Source organism: Coregonus lavaretus, assembly GCF_964263955.1.
Source record: "Coregonus lavaretus genome assembly, chromosome: 32".
Taxonomy (NCBI): domain Eukaryota; kingdom Metazoa; phylum Chordata; class Actinopteri; order Salmoniformes; family Salmonidae; genus Coregonus; species Coregonus lavaretus.
In genome coordinates, this window is record NC_140019.1 from 35,545,125 (window position 1) to 35,565,061 (window position 19,937).

Here is a 19,937-nt window from a genome sequence, read left to right on the forward strand (position 1 = left end):
TTCTCTGAGGAACGGCATTATTTATGTTGTGTTCCTGGCTAGTGCCTTATCTCGGATGTGTTTTGTGTCCCAGGTGAGGCCATGCCAGTGACCAAGAAGCCAGGCAGCTCAGTGATAGCTGGCTCTATCAACCAGAACGGCTCTCTGCTCATCACTGCTACACACGTAGGCCTGGACACAACCCTGTCTCAGATAGTCAAACTAGTGGAGGAGGCTCAGACATCTAAGGTGAGGGTGGTGGTGGTAATATGTTAGCTTTTGTGTAAATGATATCCTGTTTCCTGGCGTCTGAGTTGGATAAGATATGTAGATATTTGTCAATATTTGCTTTTGACAGAACTGACCTTGGGCAACACATGGAGGATTCGTCTAAGAATTCATTTTTAAGTAGTTCTGAGCTGGAAGAGCTTTACCTCTGTGACCTCTGCTTTAACCTTTTACCTCTGTCACCTCTGACCTCTCATCTGCAGGCTCCCATCCAGCAGTTTGCAGATAAGATCAGTGGTTACTTTGTCCCGTTCATCGTTGGGGTCTCTCTTCTCACTCTGTTCGCCTGGATCCTCATTGGCTTTGTCAACTTTCCACTGGTGGAAAAATACTTCCCTGTGAGTAGCCTTGATTATACTGATATCTATATAAAACCTTTACTATGCTGATATCTATGTAAAACCTTTACTATACTGATATCTATATAAAACCTTTACTATGCTGATATCTATATAAAACCTTTACTATACTGATATCTATATAAAACCTTTACTATGCTGATATCTATATAAAACCTTTACTATGCTGATATCTATATAAAACCTTTACTATACTGATATCTATATAAAACCTTTACTATGCTGATATCTATATAAAACCTTTACTATGCTGATATCTACAGTGCATTCGGAAAGTATTCAGACGCCTTGACCTTTTCCACATTTTGTTACATTACAGCCTTATTCTAAAATGGATTAAATAAATACAAATACTCATCAATCTACACACAATACCCCATAATGACAAAGCGAAAACTGGTAAGTATTCAGACCTTTGAGACTTGAAATTGAGCTCAGGTGCATCCTGTTTCCATTGATCATCCTTGAGATGTTTTTACAACTTGATTGGAGTCCACCTGTGGTAAATTCAATTGATTGGACATGATTTGGAAAGGCACACACCTGTCTATATAAGGTCCCACAGTTGACAGACCAAACTGAGCAATCGGGGGAGACGGGTCTTGGTCAGAGAGGTGTCCAAGAACCCGATGGTCACTGACAGAGCTCTAGCGTTCCTCTATGGAGATGGGAAAACCTTCCAGAAGGACAACCATCTCTGCAGCACTCCACCAATCAGGCCTTTATGGTATAATGACCAGACGGAAGCCACTCCTCCGTAAAAGGCACATGACAGCCCGCTTGGAGTTTGCCAAAAGGCACCTAAAGACTCTTAACACCATGAGAAACAAAATTCTCTGGTCTGATGAAACCAAGATTGAACTCTTTGGCCTTTATGCCAAGCATCACGTCTGGAGGAAACCAGGCACTATCCCTACGGTGAAGCATGGTGGTGGCAGCATCATGCTGTGGGGATGTTTTTCAGTGGCAGGGACTGGGAGACTAGTCAGGATCGAGGCAAAGATGAACAGAGCAAAGTACAGAGAGATCCTTGATGAAAACCTGCTCCAGAGCGCTCAGGACCTCAGACTGGGGCGAAGGTTCACCTTCCAACAGGACAACGACCCTAAGCACACAGTCAAGACAACGCAGGAGTGGCTTCGGGACAAGTCTCTGAATGTCCTTGAGTGGCCCAGCCAGAGCCCGGACTTGAACCTGATCGAACATCTCTGGAGAGACCTGAAAATAGCTGTGCAGCAACGCTCCCCATCCAACCTGACAGAGCTTGAGAGGATCTGCAGAGAAGAATGGGAGAAACTCCCCAAATACAGGTGTGCCAAGCTTGTAGCGTCATACCCAAGAAGACTCAAGGCTGTAATCGCTGCCAAAGGTGCTTCAACAAAGTACTGAGTAAAGGGTCTGAATACTAATTTAAATGTGATATTTCCGCTTTCTTTATTGATAAATTAGCAAAAATGTCTAAACCTGTTTTTGTTTTGTCATTATGGGGTATTGTGTGTAGATTGAAAAATATTAAGTCAATTTTAGAATAAGGCTGTAACCTAACAAAATGTGGAAAATGTGCAGGGGTCTGAGTACTTTCCGAAGGCACTGTATGTAAAACCTTTACTATGCTGATATCTATGTAAAACCTTTACTAAGGGTGTATTTAGCTAAATCATTCCACTTAAATCTGGTATTTAAATCATTTAAATTTAAATCCCGTCTCCTCTTTGTGAGCGCAGTATGGGAAAGCCCTAGTGGGGAATCATGTGTAACCTGTCCACTTCCTGTTTAAACAGTGGAGACTGATCAAGTGGGGAATCTGCAGTCACATGTCCACTTCCTGTTTAAACAGTGGAGACTGATCAAGTGGGGAATCTGCTGTCACATGTCCACTTCCTGTTTAAACAGTGGAGACTGATCAAGTGGGGAATCTGCTGTCACATGTCCACTTCCTGTTTAAACAGTGCAGATGGATCAAGTGGGGAATCTGCTGTCACCTGTCCACTTCCTGTTTAAACAGTGGAGACTGATCAAGTGGGGAATCTGCTGCCACCTGTCCACTTCCTGTTTAAACAGTGCAGATGGATCAAGTGGGGAATCTGCTGTCACCTGTCCACTTCCTGTTTAAACAGTGCAGATGGATCAAGTGGGGAATCTGCTGTCACCTGTCCACTTCCTGTTTAAACAGTGGAGACTGATCAAGGGAAAGAGAGGTCAACATTAGAAAAAAAAATGTAACCCAGACTGTTCCCCTGTTTCACTCTCTCTCACTCTCTACAGGGCTATGATAAGGCCATCTCCAAGGTGTAGACTACCCTGTCTAAAGTCTCTCTGTCTCCCTCTACAGGGCTATGATAAGGCCATCTCCAAGGTGTAGACTACCCTGTCTAAAGTCTCTGTCTCCCTCTACAGGGCTATGATAAGGCCATCTCCAAGGTGTAGACTACCCTGTCTAAAGTCTCTGTCTCCCTCTACAGGGCTATGATAAGGCCATCTCCAAGGTGTAGACTACCCTGTCTAAAGTCTCTCTGTCTCCCTCTACAGGGCTATGATAAGACCGTCTCCAAGGTGTAGACTACCCTGTCTAAAGTCTCTCTGTCTCCCTCTACAGGGCTATGATAAGACCATCTCCAAGGTGTAGACTATCCTGTCTAAAGTCTCTCTGTCTCCCTCTACAGGGCTATGATAAGGCCATCTCCAAGGTGTAGACTACCCTGTCTAAAGTCTCTCTGTCTCCCTCTACAGGGCTATGATAAGACCATCTCCAAGGTGTAGACTACCCTGTCTAAAGTCTCTGTCTCCCTCTACAGGGCTATGATAAGGCCATCTCCAAGGTGTAGACTACCCTGTCTAAAGTCTCTGTCTCCCTCTACAGGGCAATGATAAGACCATCTCCAAGGTGTAGACTACCCTGTCTAAAGTCTCTCTGTCTCCCTCTACAGGGCTATGATCAGAGCATCTCCAAGGCAGAAGCCGTGATTAGGTTTGCCTTCCAGGCCTCCATCACGGTGCTGTGTATCGCCTGCCCCTGCTCTCTGGGCCTGGCGACCCCGACAGCTGTGATGGTGGGCACGGGGGTGGGCGCTCAGAACGGCATCCTCATCAAGGGAGGGGAACCACTAGAGATGGCACACAAGGTGAGTGTGAAGAAGATGCTATCAACCAATCAATAGTCGGTCACTAATTATATCATATTGATAGTAAAAATAATTCGTTAGGTTTGATATGTTATGCCTCATGTTTGTAGTCAGAATCTAATTATCTGCAACTGTTGCAGTAACTGGGGTATGTTATTAAATTGTCTGAGAATCGCTATACAATTGCTTCCCTTATTCCTAACTTGTTACAAAAACGGTATATTTTGCAGATCCAGACAGTGGTGTTCGATAAGACTGGGACCATCACCTACGGAGCTCCTGAAGTAATACAGCTGAAGATTTTAGTGGAGGGGAACAGGATGCCTCGCTCCCGCCTGCTGGCCATTGTAGGGACTGCAGAGAACAACAGTGAACACCCACTGGGAGCTGCCATCACCAAATACTGTAAACAGGTGAGTCTAATTCCATCACCAAGTACTGTAAACAGGTGAGTCTGATTCCATCACAAAGTACTGTAAACAGGTGAGTCTGATTCCATCACCAAGTACTGAAAACAGGTGAGTCTGATTCCATCACCAAGTACTGAAAACAGGTGAGTCTGATTCCATCACCAAGTACTGGAAACAGGTGAGTCTGATTCCATCACCAAGTACTGTAAACAGGTGAGTCTGATTCCATCACCAAGTACTGTAAACAGGTGAGTCTGATTCCATCACCAAGTACTGTAAACAGGTGAGTCTGATTCCATCACCAAGTACTGTAAACAGGTGAGTCCACCTGAACCTCAGTCCTACAGCTGACGGGTAGGAGACTGGTTGTGAGTTCATACAAGTGTCTGGATGACCTCATATTTGGGCCCTATCTGTCATTGTGGGTCCAGATGAAGTGTACTAATCTGTTTCTCTGTCTGTCTCAGGAGCTGGGTACAGAGTCCCTGGGTGGTTGGACAGACTTCCAGGCCATATGATAAACTAAACCTCTGTGTGTTTCTGTCTCTCTGTCTCAGGAGCTGGGTACAGAGTCCCTGGGTGGGTGGACAGACTTCCAGGCCATATGATAATCTAAACCTCTGTGTGTTTCTGTCTCTCTGTCTCAGGAGCTGGGTACAGAGTCCCTGGGTGGTTGGACAGACTTCCAGGCCATATGATAAACTAAACCTCTGTGTGTTTCTGTCTCTCTGTATTAGGAGCTGGGTACAGAGTCCCTGGGTGGGTGGACAGACTTCCAGGCCATATGATAATCTAAACCTCTGTGTGTTTCTGTCTCTCTGTATTAGGAGCTGGGTACAGAGTCCCTGGGTGGTTGGACAGACTTCCAGGCCATATGATAAACTAAACCTCTGTGTGTTTCTGTCTCTCTGTATTAGGAGCTGGGTACAGAGTCCCTGGGTGGGTGGACAGACTTCCAGGCCATATGATAAACTAAACCTCTGTGTGTTTCTGTCTCTCTGTATTAGGAGCTGGGTACAGAGTCCCTGGGTGCGTGTACTGACTTCCAGGCTGTACCAGGCTGTGGTATACGATGCCAGGTCAGTAACACCGAGACCCTGCTCAGACATCATCATGAGGACAGTGACGGCTGTATAATTAACTAAACCTGTGTCTGTCTGTTAGGTCAGTAATACAGAAACCCTGCTGAGACAACATCAGGAAGACGGTGACAGTGAAGACAACAACCAGAGAAACAGTATTCTGGTCCAGATCAGTGACTCCAGGACCAGGCCAGGCTCACACCCGCTCATCATGGACCCACAGCCTCTCAGTACGTACTGGGATATGTAGTCCAAAATAGGACCAATATTTTTAAAAGCGGAATGAAAATACATTCCTAAATTACCCCTTATTGTCAATGATTATTCAGCATCAGGCCTAAAGATTCCCCTGTTCTGTTTCTGCTGCATCGATCAAATGCATGCTATACATTCTGCGTACATTCTAGGCTACGTTCTAGTCTAACCCATATTCCTCTCTGTTCCTCTATAACCCTGGTGCAGTAGTCTAACCCATATTCCTCTCTGTTCCTCTATAACCCTGGTGCAGTAGTCTAACCCATATTCCCCCTCTCTGTTCCTCTATAACCCTGGTGCAGTAGTCTAACCCATATTCCCCCTCTCTGTTCCTCTATAACCCTGGTGCAGTAGGCTAACCCATATTCCTCTCTGTTCCTCTATAACCCTGGTGCAGTAGGCTAACCCATATTCCTCTCTGTTCCTCTATAACCCTGGTGCAGTAGTCTAACCCATATTCCTCTCTGTTCCTCTATAACCCTGGTGCAGTAGTCTAACCCATATTCCTCTCTGTTCCTCTATAACCCTGGTGCAGTAGGCTAACCCATATTCCTCTCTGTTCCTCTATAACCCTGGTGCAGTAGTCTAACCCATATTCCTCTCTGTTCCTCTATAACCCTGGTGCAGTAGGCTAACCCATATTCCTCTCTGTTCCTCTATAACCCTGGTGCAGTAGGCTAACCCATATTCCTCTCTGTTCCTCTATAACCCTGGTGCAGTAGTCTAACCCATATTCCTCTCTGTTCCTCTATAACCCTGGTGCAGTAGGCTAACCCATATTCCTCTCTGTTCCTCTATAACCCTGGTGCAGTAGTCTAACCCATATTCCTCTCTGTTCCTCTATAGCCCTGGTGCAGTAGTCTAACCCATATTCCTCTCTGTTCCTCTATAACCCTGGTGCAGTAGGCTAACCCATGTTCCTCTATAACCCTGGTGCAGTAGTCTAACCCATATTCCTCTCTGTTCCTCTATAACCCTGGTGCAGTAGGCTAACCCATATTCCTCTCTGTTCCTCTATAACCTTGGTGCAGTAGGCTAACCCATATTCCTCTCTGTTCCTCTATAGCCCTGGTGCAGTAGTCTAACCCATATTCCCCCTCTCTTTTCCTCTATAACCCTGGTGCAGTAGTCTAACCCATATTCCTCTCTGTTCCTCTATAACCCTGGTGCAGTAGGCTAACCCATATTCCTCTCTGTTCCTCTATAACCCTGGTGCAGTAGTCTAACCCATATTCCTCTCTGTTCCTCTATAACCCTGGTGCAGTAGTCTAACCCATATTCCTCTCTGTTCCTCTATAGCCCTGGTGCAGTAGGCTAACCCATATTCCTCTCTGTTCCTCTATAACCCTGGTGCAGTAGGCTAACCCATATTCCTCTCTGTTCCTCTATAACCCTGGTGCAGTAGTCTAACCCATATTCCTCTCTGTTCCTCTATAACCCTGGTGCAGTAGGCTAACCCATATTCCTCTCTGTTCCTCTATAACCCTGGTGCAGTAGGCTAACCCATATTCCTCTCTGTTCCTCTATAACCCTGGTGCAGTAGGCTAACCCATATTCCTCTCTGTTCCTCTATAGCCCTGATGCAGTAGTCTAACCCATATTCCTCTCTGTTCCTCTATAACCCTGGTGCAGTAGTCTAACCCATATTCCTCTCTGTTCCTCTATAGCCCTGGTGCAGTAGTCTAACCCATATTCCCCCTCTCTGTTCCTCTATAACCCTGGTGCAGTAGGCTAACCCATATTCCTCTCTGTTCCTCTATAACCCTGGTGCAGTAGGCTAACCCATATTCCTCTCTGTTCCTCTATAACCCTGGTGCAGTAGTCTAACCCATATTCCTCTCTGTTCCTCTATAGCCCTGGTGCAGTAGTCTAACCCATATTCCCCCTCTCTGTTCCTCTATAACCCTGGTGCAGTAGGCTAACCCATATTCCTCTCTGTTCCTCTATAACCCTGGTGCAGTAGGCTAACCCATATTCCCCCTCTCTGTTCCTCTATAGCCCTGGTGCAGTAGTCTAACCCATATTCCTCTCTGTTCCTCTATAACCCTGGTGCAGTAGTCTAACCCATATTCCTCTCTGTTCCTCTATAACCCTGGTGCAGTAGTCTAACCCATATTCCCCCTCTCTGTTCCTCTATAACCCTGGTGCAGTAGGCTAACCCATATTCCTCTCTGTTCCTCTATAACCCTGGTGCAGTAGGCTAACCCATATTCCTCTCTGTTCCTCTATAACCCTGGTGCAGTAGTCTAACCCATATTCCTCTCTGTTCCTCTATAACCCTGGTGCAGTAGTCTAACCCATATTCCTCTCTGTTCCTCTATAACCCTGGTGCAGTAGGCTAACCCATATTCCTCTCTGTTCCTCTATAACCCTGGTGCAGTAGTCTAACCCATATTCCTCTCTGTTCCTCTATAACCCTGGTGCAGTAGTCTAACCCATATTCCTCTCTGTTCCTCTATAACCCTGGTGCAGTAGGCTAACCCATATTCCTCTCTGTTCCTCTATAACCCTGGTGCAGTAGGCTAACCCATATTCCTCTCTGTTCCTCTATAACCTGGTGCAGTAGTCTAACCCATATTCCTCTCTGTTCCTCTATAACCCTGGTGCAGTAGTCTAACCCATATTCCTCTCTGTTCTTCTATAACCCTGGTGCAGTAGTCTAACCCATATTCCTCTCTGTTCCTCTATAACCCTGGTGCAGTAGTCTAACCCATATTCCTCTCTGTTCCTCTATAACCCTGGTGCAGTAGTCTAACCCATATTCCTCTCTGTTCCTCTATAACCTGGTGCAGTAGTCTAACCCATATTCCTCTCTGTTCCTCTATAACCCTGGTGCAGTAGGCTAACCCATATTCCTCTCTGTTCTTCTATAACCCTGGTGCAGTAGGCTAACCCATATTCCTCTCTGTTCCTCTATAGACCTGGTGCAGTAGGCTAACCCATATTCCTCTCTGTTCCTCTATAGCCCTGGTGCAGTAGGCTAACCCATATTCCCCCTCTCTTTTCCTCTATAACCCTGGTGCAGTAGTCTAACCCATATTCCTCTCTGTTCCTCTATAACCCTGGTGCAGTAGGCTAACCCATATTCCTCTCTGTTCCTCTATAACCCTGGTGCAGTAGGCTAACCCATATTCCCCCTCTCTGTTCCTCTATAACCCTGGTGCAGTAGTCTAACCCATATTCCTCTCTGTTCCTCTATAACCTGGTGCAGTAGTCTAACCCATATTCCTCTCTGTTCCTCTATAACCCTGGTGCAGTAGTCTAACCCATATTCCTCTCTGTTCCTCTATAACCCTGGTGCAGTAGTCTAACCCATATTCCTCTCTGTTCCTCTATAGCCCTGGTGCAGTAGGCTAACCCATATTCCTCTCTGTTCCTCTATAACCCTGGTGCAGTAGTCTAACCCATATTCCTCTCTGTTCCTCTATAACCCTGGTGCAGTAGGCTAACCCATATTCCTCTCTGTTCCTCTATAACCCTGGTGCAGTAGGCTAACCCATATTCCTCTCTGTTCCTCTATAACCTGGTGCAGTAGTCTAACCCATATTCCTCTCTGTTCCTCTATAGCCCTGGTGCAGTAGGCTAACCCATATTCCTCTCTGTTCCTCTATAACCCTGGTGCAGTAGGCTAACCCATATTCCCCCTCTCTTTTCCTCTATAACCCTGGTGCAGTAGTCTAACCCATATTCCTCTCTGTTCCTCTATAACCCTGGTGCAGTAGGCTAACCCATATTCCTCTCTGTTCCTCTATAACCCTGGTGCAGTAGGCTAACCCATATTCCCCCTCTCTTTTCCTCTATAACCCTGGTGCAGTAGTCTAACCCATATTCCTCTCTGTTCCTCTATAACCCTGGTGCAGTAGGCTAACCCATATTCCTCTCTGTTCCTCTATAGCCCTGGTGCAGTAGGCTAACCCATATTCCTCTCTGTTCCTCTATAACCCTGGTGCAGTAGTCTAACCCATATTCCTCTCTGTTCCTCTATAACCCTGGTGCAGTAGTCTAACCCATATTCCCCCTCTCTGTTCCTCTATAGCCCTGGTGCAGTAGGCTAACCCATATTCCTCTCTGTTCCTCTATAACCCTGGTGCAGTAGTCTAACCCATATTCCTCTCTGTTCCTCTATAACCCTGATGCAGTAGTCTAACCCATATTCCTCTCTGTTCCTCTATAACCCTGGTGCAGTAGTCTAACCCATATTCCTCTCTGTTCCTCTATAACCCTGGTGCAGTAGGCTAACCCATATTCCTCTCTGTTCCTCTATAGCCCTGGTGCAGTAGGCTAACCCATATTCCTCTCTGTTCCTCTATAACCCTGGTGCAGTAGGCTAACCCATATTCCTCTCTGTTCCTCTATAACCCTGGTGCAGTAGTCTAACCCATATTCCTCTCTGTTCCTCTATAACCTGGTGCAGTAGGCTAACCCATATTCCCCCTCTCTGTTCCTCTATAACCCTGGTGCAGTAGTCTAACCCATATTCCCCCTCTCTGTTCCTCTATAACCTGGTGCAGTAGGCTAACCCATATTCCTCTCTGTTCCTCTATAACCCTGGTGCAGTAGTCTAACCCATATTCCTCTCTGTTCCTCTATAGCCCTGGTGCAGTAGGCTAACCCATATTCCCCCTCTCTGTTCCTCTATAACCCTGGTGCAGTAGGCTAACCCATATTCCCCCTCTCTGTTCCTCTATAACCCTGGTGCAGTAGGCTAACCCATATTCCTCTCTGTTCCTCTATAGCCCTGGTGCAGTAGTCTAACCCATATTCCTCTCTGTTCCTCTATAACCCTGGTGCAGTAGGCTAACCCATATTCCTCTCTGTTCCTCTATAACCCTGGTGCAGTAGGCTAACCCATATTCCTCTCTGTTCCTCTATAACCCTGGTGCAGTAGTCTAACCCATATTCCTCTCTGTTCCTATATAGCCCTGGTGCAGTAGTCTAACCCATATTCCTCTCTGTTCCTCTATAGCCCTGGTGCAGTAGGCTAACCCATATTCCTCTCTGTTCCTCTATAACCCTGGTGCAGTAGGCTAACCCATATTCCCCCTCTCTGTTCCTCTATAACCCTGGTGCAGTAGGCTAACCCATATTCCTCTCTGTTCCTCTATAACCCTGGTGCAGTAGTCTAACCCATATTCCTCTCTGTTCCTCTATAACCCTGGTGCAGTAGTCTAACCCATATTCCTCTCTGTTCCTCTATAACCCTGGTGCAGTAGTCTAACCCATATTCCTCTCTGTTCCTCTATAGCCCTGGTGCAGTAGGCTAACCCATATTCCTCTCTGTTCCTCTATAACCCTGGTGCAGTAGTCTAACCCATATTCCTCTCTGTTCCTCTATAGCCCTGGTGCAGTAGTCTAACCCATATTCCTCTCTGTTCCTCTATAACCCTGGTGCAGTAGGCTAACCCATATTCCTCTCTGTTCCTCTATAACCCTGGTGCAGTAGTCTAACCCATATTCCCCCTCTCTGTTCCTCTATAGCCCTGGTGCAGTAGTCTAACCCATATTCCTCTCTGTTCCTCTATAACCCTGGTGCAGTAGTCTAACCCATATTCCCCCTCTCTGTTCCTCTATAGCCCTGGTGCAGACAGGATCCTACGTGGTGTTGATAGGGAACAGGGAGTGGATGAGGAGGAACGGACTCCAGATCAGACCTGATGTCGACGAGACCATGACTGAACATGAAAGCAGGGGACGCACTGCTGTACTGGTGGCTGTCGACAGTGAGTTCTGAATAGCCTTAGGAGTTTCCAACCATTTCATCCATTGTGTTGCTGAGTCTATAACCACTCTCTCTCTGTCTCTCTGTCTCTGTCTCTGTCTCTCTCTCTGTCTCTCTCTCTCTCTGTCTCTCTCTCTCTCTCTCTCTCTCTCTCTCTCTCTCTCTCTCTCTGTCTCTCTCTCTGTCTCTCTTTCTGTCTCTCTCTCTGTCTCTCTTTCTGTCTCTCTGTCTCTGTCTCTCTGTGTGTCTCTGTCTCTCTGTCTCTGTCTCTCTCTCTGTCTCTCTCTCTGTCTCTCTCTGTCTCTCTCTCTGTCTCTCTCTCTGTCTCTCTCTCTGTCTCTCTCTCTCTCTGTCTCTCTCTCTGTCTCTCTCTCTGTCTCTCTCTCTGTCTCTCTGTCTCTCTGTCTCTGTCTCTCTCTCTGTCTCTCTCTCTGTCTCTCTCTCTGTCTCTCTCTCTCTCTCTGTCTCTCTCTCTGTCTCTCTCTCTCTCTCTGTCTCTCTCTCTGTCTCTCTCTGTCTCTCTCTCTGTCTCTCTCTCTGTCTCTCTCTCTCTCTCTCTCTGTCTCTCTCTCTGTCTCTCTCTCTGTCTCTCTCTCTGTCTCTCTCTCTCTGTCTCTCTCTCTGTCTCTCTCTCTGTCTCTCTCTCTGTCTCTCTCTCTCTCTCTCTGTCTCTCTCTCTGTCTCTCTCTCTGTCTCTCTCTCTGTCTCTCTGTCTCTGTCTCTCTGTGTGTGTGTGTGTGTAGGTCTGCTTTGTGCCATGATAGCCATAGCAGACACAGTGAAGCCAGAGGCAGAGTTGGCGGTTCACACCCTGCAGGCCATGGGTCTGGAGGTTATTCTGATGACTGGAGACAACAGCAAGACGGCACGGGCCATCGCTGCTCAGGTAGGGGACAGGACTGGACTGGCTGGGTGGTGTTGACGTAGGTCACGGGATCCATGTACCCATTTCATCTTCCCAACTCATAGGTTAGTCAAGCCACCAACAAGCTGTGTTTAGGAGACTACGTAGTCTACTACATGCAAATATAATGGCTTGGGATTTTGATGAATGTATGCACTAAAAACCAGAACATTCTTTGCAGATGAAAAGGAATGTCGTTTTGTAAGTCACTCTGGATAAGAGCGTCTGCTAAAGAACCCACATGTAGTTTTCTAGTGGCTTTGTGAACTGTAATTTAGCTGTCTCTGTCTCTCCTCCAGGTGGGTATCAGGAAGGTGTTTGCGGAGGTGCTGCCATCCCACAAGGTGGCCAAGGTAGAGCAGCTGCAGCAGGCAGGGAAGAGGGTGGCCATGGTGGGTGACGGGGTCAACGACTCGCCCGCTCTGGCCATGGCAGACGTTGGCATCGCCATAGGAACTGGCACTGACGTGGCCATAGAGGCAGCTGACGTGGTGCTGATCAGGGTGAGGAGAAGAGGGCAAGACTGTGAGTGGATGGATGGATGGATGTTTACCTGTCTGTCTGATAATCTCTACATGTTAATATGTCTGTCTGATAATCTCTACATGTTAATATGTCTGTCTGATAATCTCTACATGTTAATATGTCTGGCTGATAATCTCTACATGTTAATATGTCTGGCTGATCATCTCTACATGTTAATATGTCTGGCTGATAATCTCTACATGTTAATATGTCTGGCTGATAATCTCTACATGTTAATATGTCTGGCTGATAATCTCTACATGTTAATATGTCTGTCTGATAATCTCTACATGTTAATATGTCTGTCTGATAATCTCTACATGTTAATATGTCTGTCTGATAATCTCTACATGTTAATATGTCTGTCTGTCTGATTAATCTCTACATGTTAATATGTCTGTCTGTCTGATTAATCTCTACATGTTAATATGTCTGGCTGATAATCTCTACATGTTAATATGTCTGTCTGTCTCTCCCCATCTCTCTCTCTGTCTCTCCCCATCTCTCTCTCTGTCTCTCCCCATCTCTCTATCTTCCCTATCTCCCTCTCTCCTCTATATCTCTCCCCATCTCTCTCTCTTCCCCATCTCTCTCTCTTCCCCATCTCTCTCTCTTCCCCATCTCTCTCTCTTCCCCATCTCTCTCTTCCCCATCTCTCTCTTCCCCATTTCTCTCTCTTCCCATCTCTCGCTCTCTCTCCCCCATCTCTCGCTCTCTCTCTCCCCCCTCTTGCTCTCTCTCTCCCCCCTCTCTTGCTCTCTCTCTCCCCCATCTCTTGCTCTCTCTCTCTCCCCTCTCTTGCTCTCTCTCTCCCCCATCTCTTGCTCTCTCTCTCCCCCCCTCTCTTGCTCTCTCTCTCTCTCCTCTCTTGCTCTCTCTCTCTCTCCTCTCTTGCTCTCTCTCTCCCCCCTCTCTTGCTCTCTCTCTCTCTCCTCTCTTGCTCTCTCTCTCTCTCCTCTCTTGCTCTCTCTCTCCCCCCTCTCTTGCTCTCTCACCCATCTCTCTCTCTCACCCATCTCTTGCTCTCTCCCTCCCATTTCTCTCTCTCCCTGTCCAGAATGACCTGCTGGATGTGGTCGGGAGTATTGACCTGTCCAAGAAGACCGTGAAGAGAATCAGGATCAACTTTGTGTTTGCTCTCATCTATAACCTGGTGGGGATCCCTATCGCTGCTGGTGTGTTCATGCCTGTTGGTCTGGTTCTCCAGCCATGGATGGGTTCTGCTGCCATGGCCCTCTCCTCTGTCTCTGTGGTGCTGTCCTCTCTACTACTCAAATGGTGAGTTAGCAGACTGGCCAGTTTCCCATCAAGCTGTGGTATTTGAGTGTGTGTGTGTGTGTGTGTTAGCTCTCCTCGGCACCTTAGTTACTCTAAATCCAGCACTGAACTACAACTTGTAGTGCCTTATTGTTTCTGTATCTAACTCTCCTCTCTCTGTTTGTAGCTACACTAACTCTCCTCTCTCTGTTTGTAGCTACACTAACTCTCCTCTCTCTGTGTGTAGCTACACTAACTCTCCTCTCTCTGTTTGTAGCTACACTAACTCTCCTCTGTTGTAGCTACACTAACTCTCCTCTCTCTGTTTGTAGCTACACTAACTCTCCTCTCTGTTGTAGCTACACTAACTCTCCTCTCTCTGTTTGTAGCTACACTAACTCTCCTCTCTCTGTTTGTAGCTACACTAACTCTCCTCTCTGTTGTAGCTACACTAACTCTCCTCTCTCTGTTTGTAGCTACACTAACTCTCCTCTCTCTGTTTGTAGCTACACTAACTCTCCTCTCTGTTGTAGCTACACTAACTCTCCTCTCTCTGTTTGTAGCTACACTAACTCTCCTCTCTGTAGCTACACTAACTCTCCTCTCTCTGTTTGTAGCTACACTAACTCTCCTCTCTGTTGTAGCTACACTAACTCTCCTCTCTCTGTTTGTAGCTACACTAACTCTCCTCTCTGTTGTAGCTACACTAACTCTCCTCTCTCTGTTTTAGCTACACTAACTCTCCTCTCTGTTGTAGCTACACTAACTCTCCTCTCTCTGTTTTAGCTACACTAACTCTCCTCTCTCTGTTTTAGCTACACTAACTCTCCTCTCTCTGTTTGTAGCTACACTAACTCTCCTCTCTCTGTTTGTAGCTACACTAACTCTCCTCTCTCTGTTTGTAGCTACACTAACTCTCCTCTCTCTGTTTGTAGCTACACTAACTCTCCTCTCTCTGTTTTAGCTACACTAACTCTCCTCTCTCTGTTTGTAGCTACACTAACTCTCCTCTCTCTGTTTGTAGCTACACTAACTCTCCTCTCTGTTGTAGCTACACTAACTCTCCTCTCTGTTGTAGCTACACTAACTCCCCTCTCTCTGTGTGTAGCTACACTAACTCTCCTCTCTGTTGTAGCTACACTAACTCTCCTCTCTCTGTTTTAGCTACACTAACTCTCCTCTCTGTTGTAGCTACACTAACTCTCCTCTCTCTGTTTGTAGCTACACTAACTCTCCTCTCTGTTGTAGCTACACTAACTCTCCTCTCTGTTGTAGCTACACTAACTCTCCTCTCTGTTGTAGCTACACTAACTCTCCTCTCTGTTGTAGCTACACTAACTCTCCTCTCTCTGTTTGTAGCTACACTAACTCTCCTCTCTGTGTGTAGCTACACTAACTCTCTTCTCTCTGTTTGTAGCTACACTAACTCTCCTCTCTCTGTTGTAGCTACACTAACTCTCCTCTCTGTTGTAGCTACACTAACTCTCCTCTCTGTTGTAGCTACACTAACTCTCCTCTCTGTTGTAGCTACACTAACTCTCCTCTCTCTGTTTGTAGCTACACTAACTCTCCTCTCTCTGTTGTAGCTACACTAACTCTCCTCTCTGTTGTAGCTACACTAACTCTCCTCTCTCTGTTTTAGCTACACTAACTCTCCTCTCTGTTGTAGCTACACTAACTCTCCTCTCTGTTTTAGCTACACTAACTCTCCTCTCTGTTGTAGCTACACTAACTCTCCTCTCTGTTGTAGCTACACTAACTCTCCTCTCTCTGTTTGTAGCTACACTAACTCTCCTCTCTCTGTTGTAGCTACACTAACTCTCCTCTCTGTTGTAGCTACACTAACTCTCCTCTCTCTGTTTTAGCTACACTAACTCTCCTCTCTGTTGTAGCTACACTAACTCTCCTCTCTGTTGTAGCTACACTAACTCTCCTCTCTGTTGTAGCTACACTAACTCTCCTCTCTCTGTTGTAACTACACTAACTCTCCTCTCTGTTGTAGCTACACTAACTCTCCTCTCTCTGTTTTAGCTACACTAACTCTCCTCTCTGTGTGTAGCTACACTAACTCTCCTCTCTCTGTTTGTAGCTACACTAACTCTCCTCTCTCTGTTTGTAGCTACACTAACTCTCCTCTCTCTGTTTGTAGCTACACTAACTCTCCTCTCTGTTGTAGCTACACTAACTCTCCTCTCTCTGTTTGTAGCTACACTAACTCTCCTCTCTGTTTTAGCTACACTAACTCTCCTCTCTCTGTTGTAGCTACACTAACTCTCCTCTCTCTGTTTGTAGCTACACTAACTCTCCTCTCTCTGTTTGTAGCTACACTAACTCTCCTCTCTCTGTTTGTAGCTACACTAACTCTCCTCTCTGTTTTAGCTACACTAACTCTCCTCTCTGTTGTAGCTACACTAACTCTCCTCTCTGTTGTAGCTACACTAACTCTCCTCTCTCTGTTTGTAGCTACACTAACTCTCCTCTCTGTTTTAGCTACACTAACTCTCCTCTCTGTTGTAGCTACACTAACTCTCCTCTCTGTTGTAGCTACACTAACTCTCCTCTCTCTGTTTGTAGCTACACTAACTCTCCTCTCTCTGTGTGTAGCTACACTAACTCTCCTCTCTGTTGTAGCTACACTAACTCTCCTCTCTGTTGTAGCTACACTAACTCTCCTCTCTGTTGTAGCTACACTAACTCTCCTCTCTGTTTTAGCTACACTAACTCTCCTCTCTCTGTTTGTAGCTACACTAACTCTCCTCTCTCTGTTTGTAGCTACACTAACTCTCCTCTCTCTGTTTGTAGCTACACTAACTCTCCTCTCTCTGTGTGTAGCTACACTAACTCTCCTCTCTCTGTGTGTAGCTACACTAACTCTCCTCTCTCTGTGTGTAGCTACACTAACTCTCCTCTCTCTGTTTTAGCTACACTAACTCTCCTCTCTCTGTTTGTAGCTACACTAACTCTCCTCTCTGTTTGTAGCTACACTAACTCTCCTCTCTCTGTTTGTAGCTACACTAACTCTCCTCTCTCTGTTTGTAGCTACACTAACTCTCCTCTCTGTTTGTAGCTACACTAAGCCCAGCGCTGAGCTGCTGGAGTCTCGTCTGGGCAGTCAGAAGAGACACGCTGCAAGCCTATCAGACGTCAGCGTCCACATCGGCATGGGCGAGCTGCGCCGCCCCTCCCCCAAGCTGAGCCTATTGGACCGCGTCGTCAACTTCAGCCGCGCCTCCATCAACTCCCTCCAATCAAAGCACTCCCTCAACAGCATGGCCCTCAGCGACCCCGACAAACACTCATTGCTGGTGGGGGAGGCCTGCTGCGAGGAGGAGTTTGTCTGAGGCTAGGTTATGCTAAGCTATGCTAGTCTATGCTAATTTAAGCTTGGTTTAGCCATTATATGCTTGGCTAGGCTAAGCTAAGCTAGGCTACGCTACGCTAAGCTAACTTAAGGTAGCGAAGGCTAACCCATGCTAAGCTAAGTGGGTTACATAGGTTAATTGCCCCATCCATCTACACAGGTGCCCCAAGGGCGGCATCTTTTGACTTGAAAAAGCCTTTCTGTTGCCCTTCACCCTCTGACTGACTGACAGTGTTCACTCCAATGGATGCCTGGGAGGGCTTCATGTTCACTCTACCGCTGCCAGTGTCTTTTGTCAATGGCCACTTGTACCCTCAGGGGACGGGATCTTACACTAGGGTTTAGAGGAGCTCTGACTCTTTGTCCAGGGGGTTAAGAGCTTCTGCTGAAAGATGATGCGGGGTTCATTAGGAAGACTGCAGTGCTATCTTTTTCTATGTGCTTATAATATGAAGGTTTGCAGAGACAATCTTTGACATCTATCCAAAGACACTCTAAAATGGTGCCCCATGTAAAAGTGTACTTAATATGAGTGAAGAAATAAAATAAAAAATCCTTCTGAGAGAGCAGAAGTGTAATAATTATGCTGTTGTATAATATGATTGTATAATTAAGCAATAAGGCCCAAGGAGGTGTGTTATATGGCCAATATACCACGGCTAAGGGCTGTTCTTATGCGCAACGCAGAGTGCCTGGATCCAGCCCTTAGCCGTGGTATATTGGCCATATATCACAAACCCCCTAGGAGCCTTATTGCTATTATAAACTGGTTACCAACGTAATTAGAACAGTAAAATGAAATGTTTTGTCATACCCTTGGTATGCAGTCTGATATACCATGGCTTTCAGCCAATCAGAATTCAGGGCTCAAACCACCCAGTTTATAACAGAGTATTTATATTAGCCTTATTTAAAAACAAAAACAATGTTATCACAGTACTTATTTGTACTTTGTCATATATTTTCCTTGGAAAACAAAGGAATGTTGTTGAGTATATACCAATGTAATGTGTCATCCATGTTTCCAACATAAACATTATTTTCTCGAATCAGGAAGTATATACTGTATGTGAGCAATCATTTTAAGAATGTACAGTATGAAGTATAAACTCTAAGGATCCCTTACTACAGAACACTCATGGAACCATTTGTACCAGTAAACGTTACTCAAGTGACAACTGTATACCCTCTGTAGCTCAGCTGGTAGAGCACGGCGCTTGTAACGCCAAGGTAGTGGGTTCGATCCCCGGGACCACCCATACACAAAAATTTATGCACGCATGACTGTAAGTCGCTTTGGATAAAAGAGTCTGCTAAATGGCATATTATTATTATTATTATTATTATTATTACCCTCTCAAAGTTCAACACATTCCAAAGATAACACCATGCTGAGCAGGAGTCTGCGGGAGGACCATGGTTCCCATGCTGAGCAGGAGTCTTCAGGGGGACCATGGTTCTTTGAACTGAATGTGGACGGTAATAAGGACACTGACTGGGATACTACTATGCTGAAGTGGTCCAAATGCTGCCTATACAATCACCTGACAGTCTGCTATACCAGTGCTGATCTAGGGTCAGGTCCCCCCCTCCTGTCCATATCTGATTCATTATCATCTAAAAGGGTAAACTGATCCTAGATCACCACTCCGACTCAGACTTGTGTATCTGATTGACAAGTCTGCTTTACCACAGTACATTTATTGACTGAGTTTCTCATGGAACAGCAATGAAGAAGAAGAATCGGAATTAGAATTGCAGTTTAATTACGAAATTGACTGGCTTATTAGTAACACAGGCTGAGTAAAACAGCCAGTGGTCAGTTATTGAATGTCAGAATGATTCACTGTGAATGAAACAACCGATGTTACATGGTGGAAGTAATGTGTGATTGGGAAAACTTGTGCATTGTCAAATAAGATGTAAGATTCTGCAGAGCCGTTCTCCTTGTCTGGAGCATATTTCCTGCAATCCTTCCTTCCTCTCTCTGTTATTTCCATGCGATGGATGTCATTGGTACTTGATTTAACCCTGGGTCTCAGAGAGCACCAGGAAGACTTGGGTCAGTAACAACTGGGTCTCAGGGAGCACCAGGAAGACTTGGGTCAGTAACAACTGGGTCTCAGAGGCCACCAGGAAGACTTGGGTCAGTAACAACTGGGTCTCAGAGGGCACCAGGAAGACTTGGGTCCGTAACAACTGGGTTTTTGGTAGATGCACCACACAAGGATGACTGAAATAAAGTTTTAAGTTGCTTTCCAAATGTCATTCAAGACTTGTATATTGCGTGAGAGACTATGAAACACCCAATGTGAAGTTAGCAGGACTAAAAGGTAGAAGGATAGTAGATTGTGAGTCCTCTTCATTCATATTGAAGGCATGTGCTTGTTAGTTGAACTGTCAAGTAGTGGCTTGTCATTTGTATTACATGCATCTGCATTGCTGTGCTTTCACCGTGACTATTATGAATGATGCAATCATGCAACACAACGTAGTCACCTACCGGTTCCTCCACATTAGATGCCAGTTTCATTGTGCTCTTATATGCATACCATAGTGTTAGTCAGGAACATGCATCTAGCCATCCAGGAGGGGGTTGTGTGTGGAAGGCAGTAGTATTTGTATTTATATAGGTTGTCTGTATAATTCTTCTTGGAATAAACTGCTTCGACATTG

General features: G+C 45.9%; 1 protein-coding gene across 1 annotated transcript in view; it reads left to right on the forward strand.

The window, feature by feature from the left end:
- Positions 1-19,937, forward strand: part of LOC311107296 (copper-transporting ATPase 1-like) — a 38,935-nt gene extending 18,998 nt beyond the window's left edge. Inside the window, exons 15-25 of the mRNA XM_084149779.1 lie at positions 74-228; positions 471-605; positions 3,554-3,748; positions 3,979-4,161; positions 5,166-5,237; positions 5,323-5,470; positions 11,069-11,215; positions 11,958-12,100; positions 12,418-12,621; positions 13,701-13,921; positions 16,968-19,937. Of these exons, the coding sequence (XP_084005905.1) occupies positions 74-228; positions 471-605; positions 3,554-3,748; positions 3,979-4,161; positions 5,166-5,237; positions 5,323-5,470; positions 11,069-11,215; positions 11,958-12,100; positions 12,418-12,621; positions 13,701-13,921; positions 16,968-17,241 (1,877 nt within the window). The 3' untranslated portion in view covers positions 17,242-19,937. The remainder of the gene's footprint in view (positions 1-73; positions 229-470; positions 606-3,553; positions 3,749-3,978; positions 4,162-5,165; positions 5,238-5,322; positions 5,471-11,068; positions 11,216-11,957; positions 12,101-12,417; positions 12,622-13,700; positions 13,922-16,967) is intronic.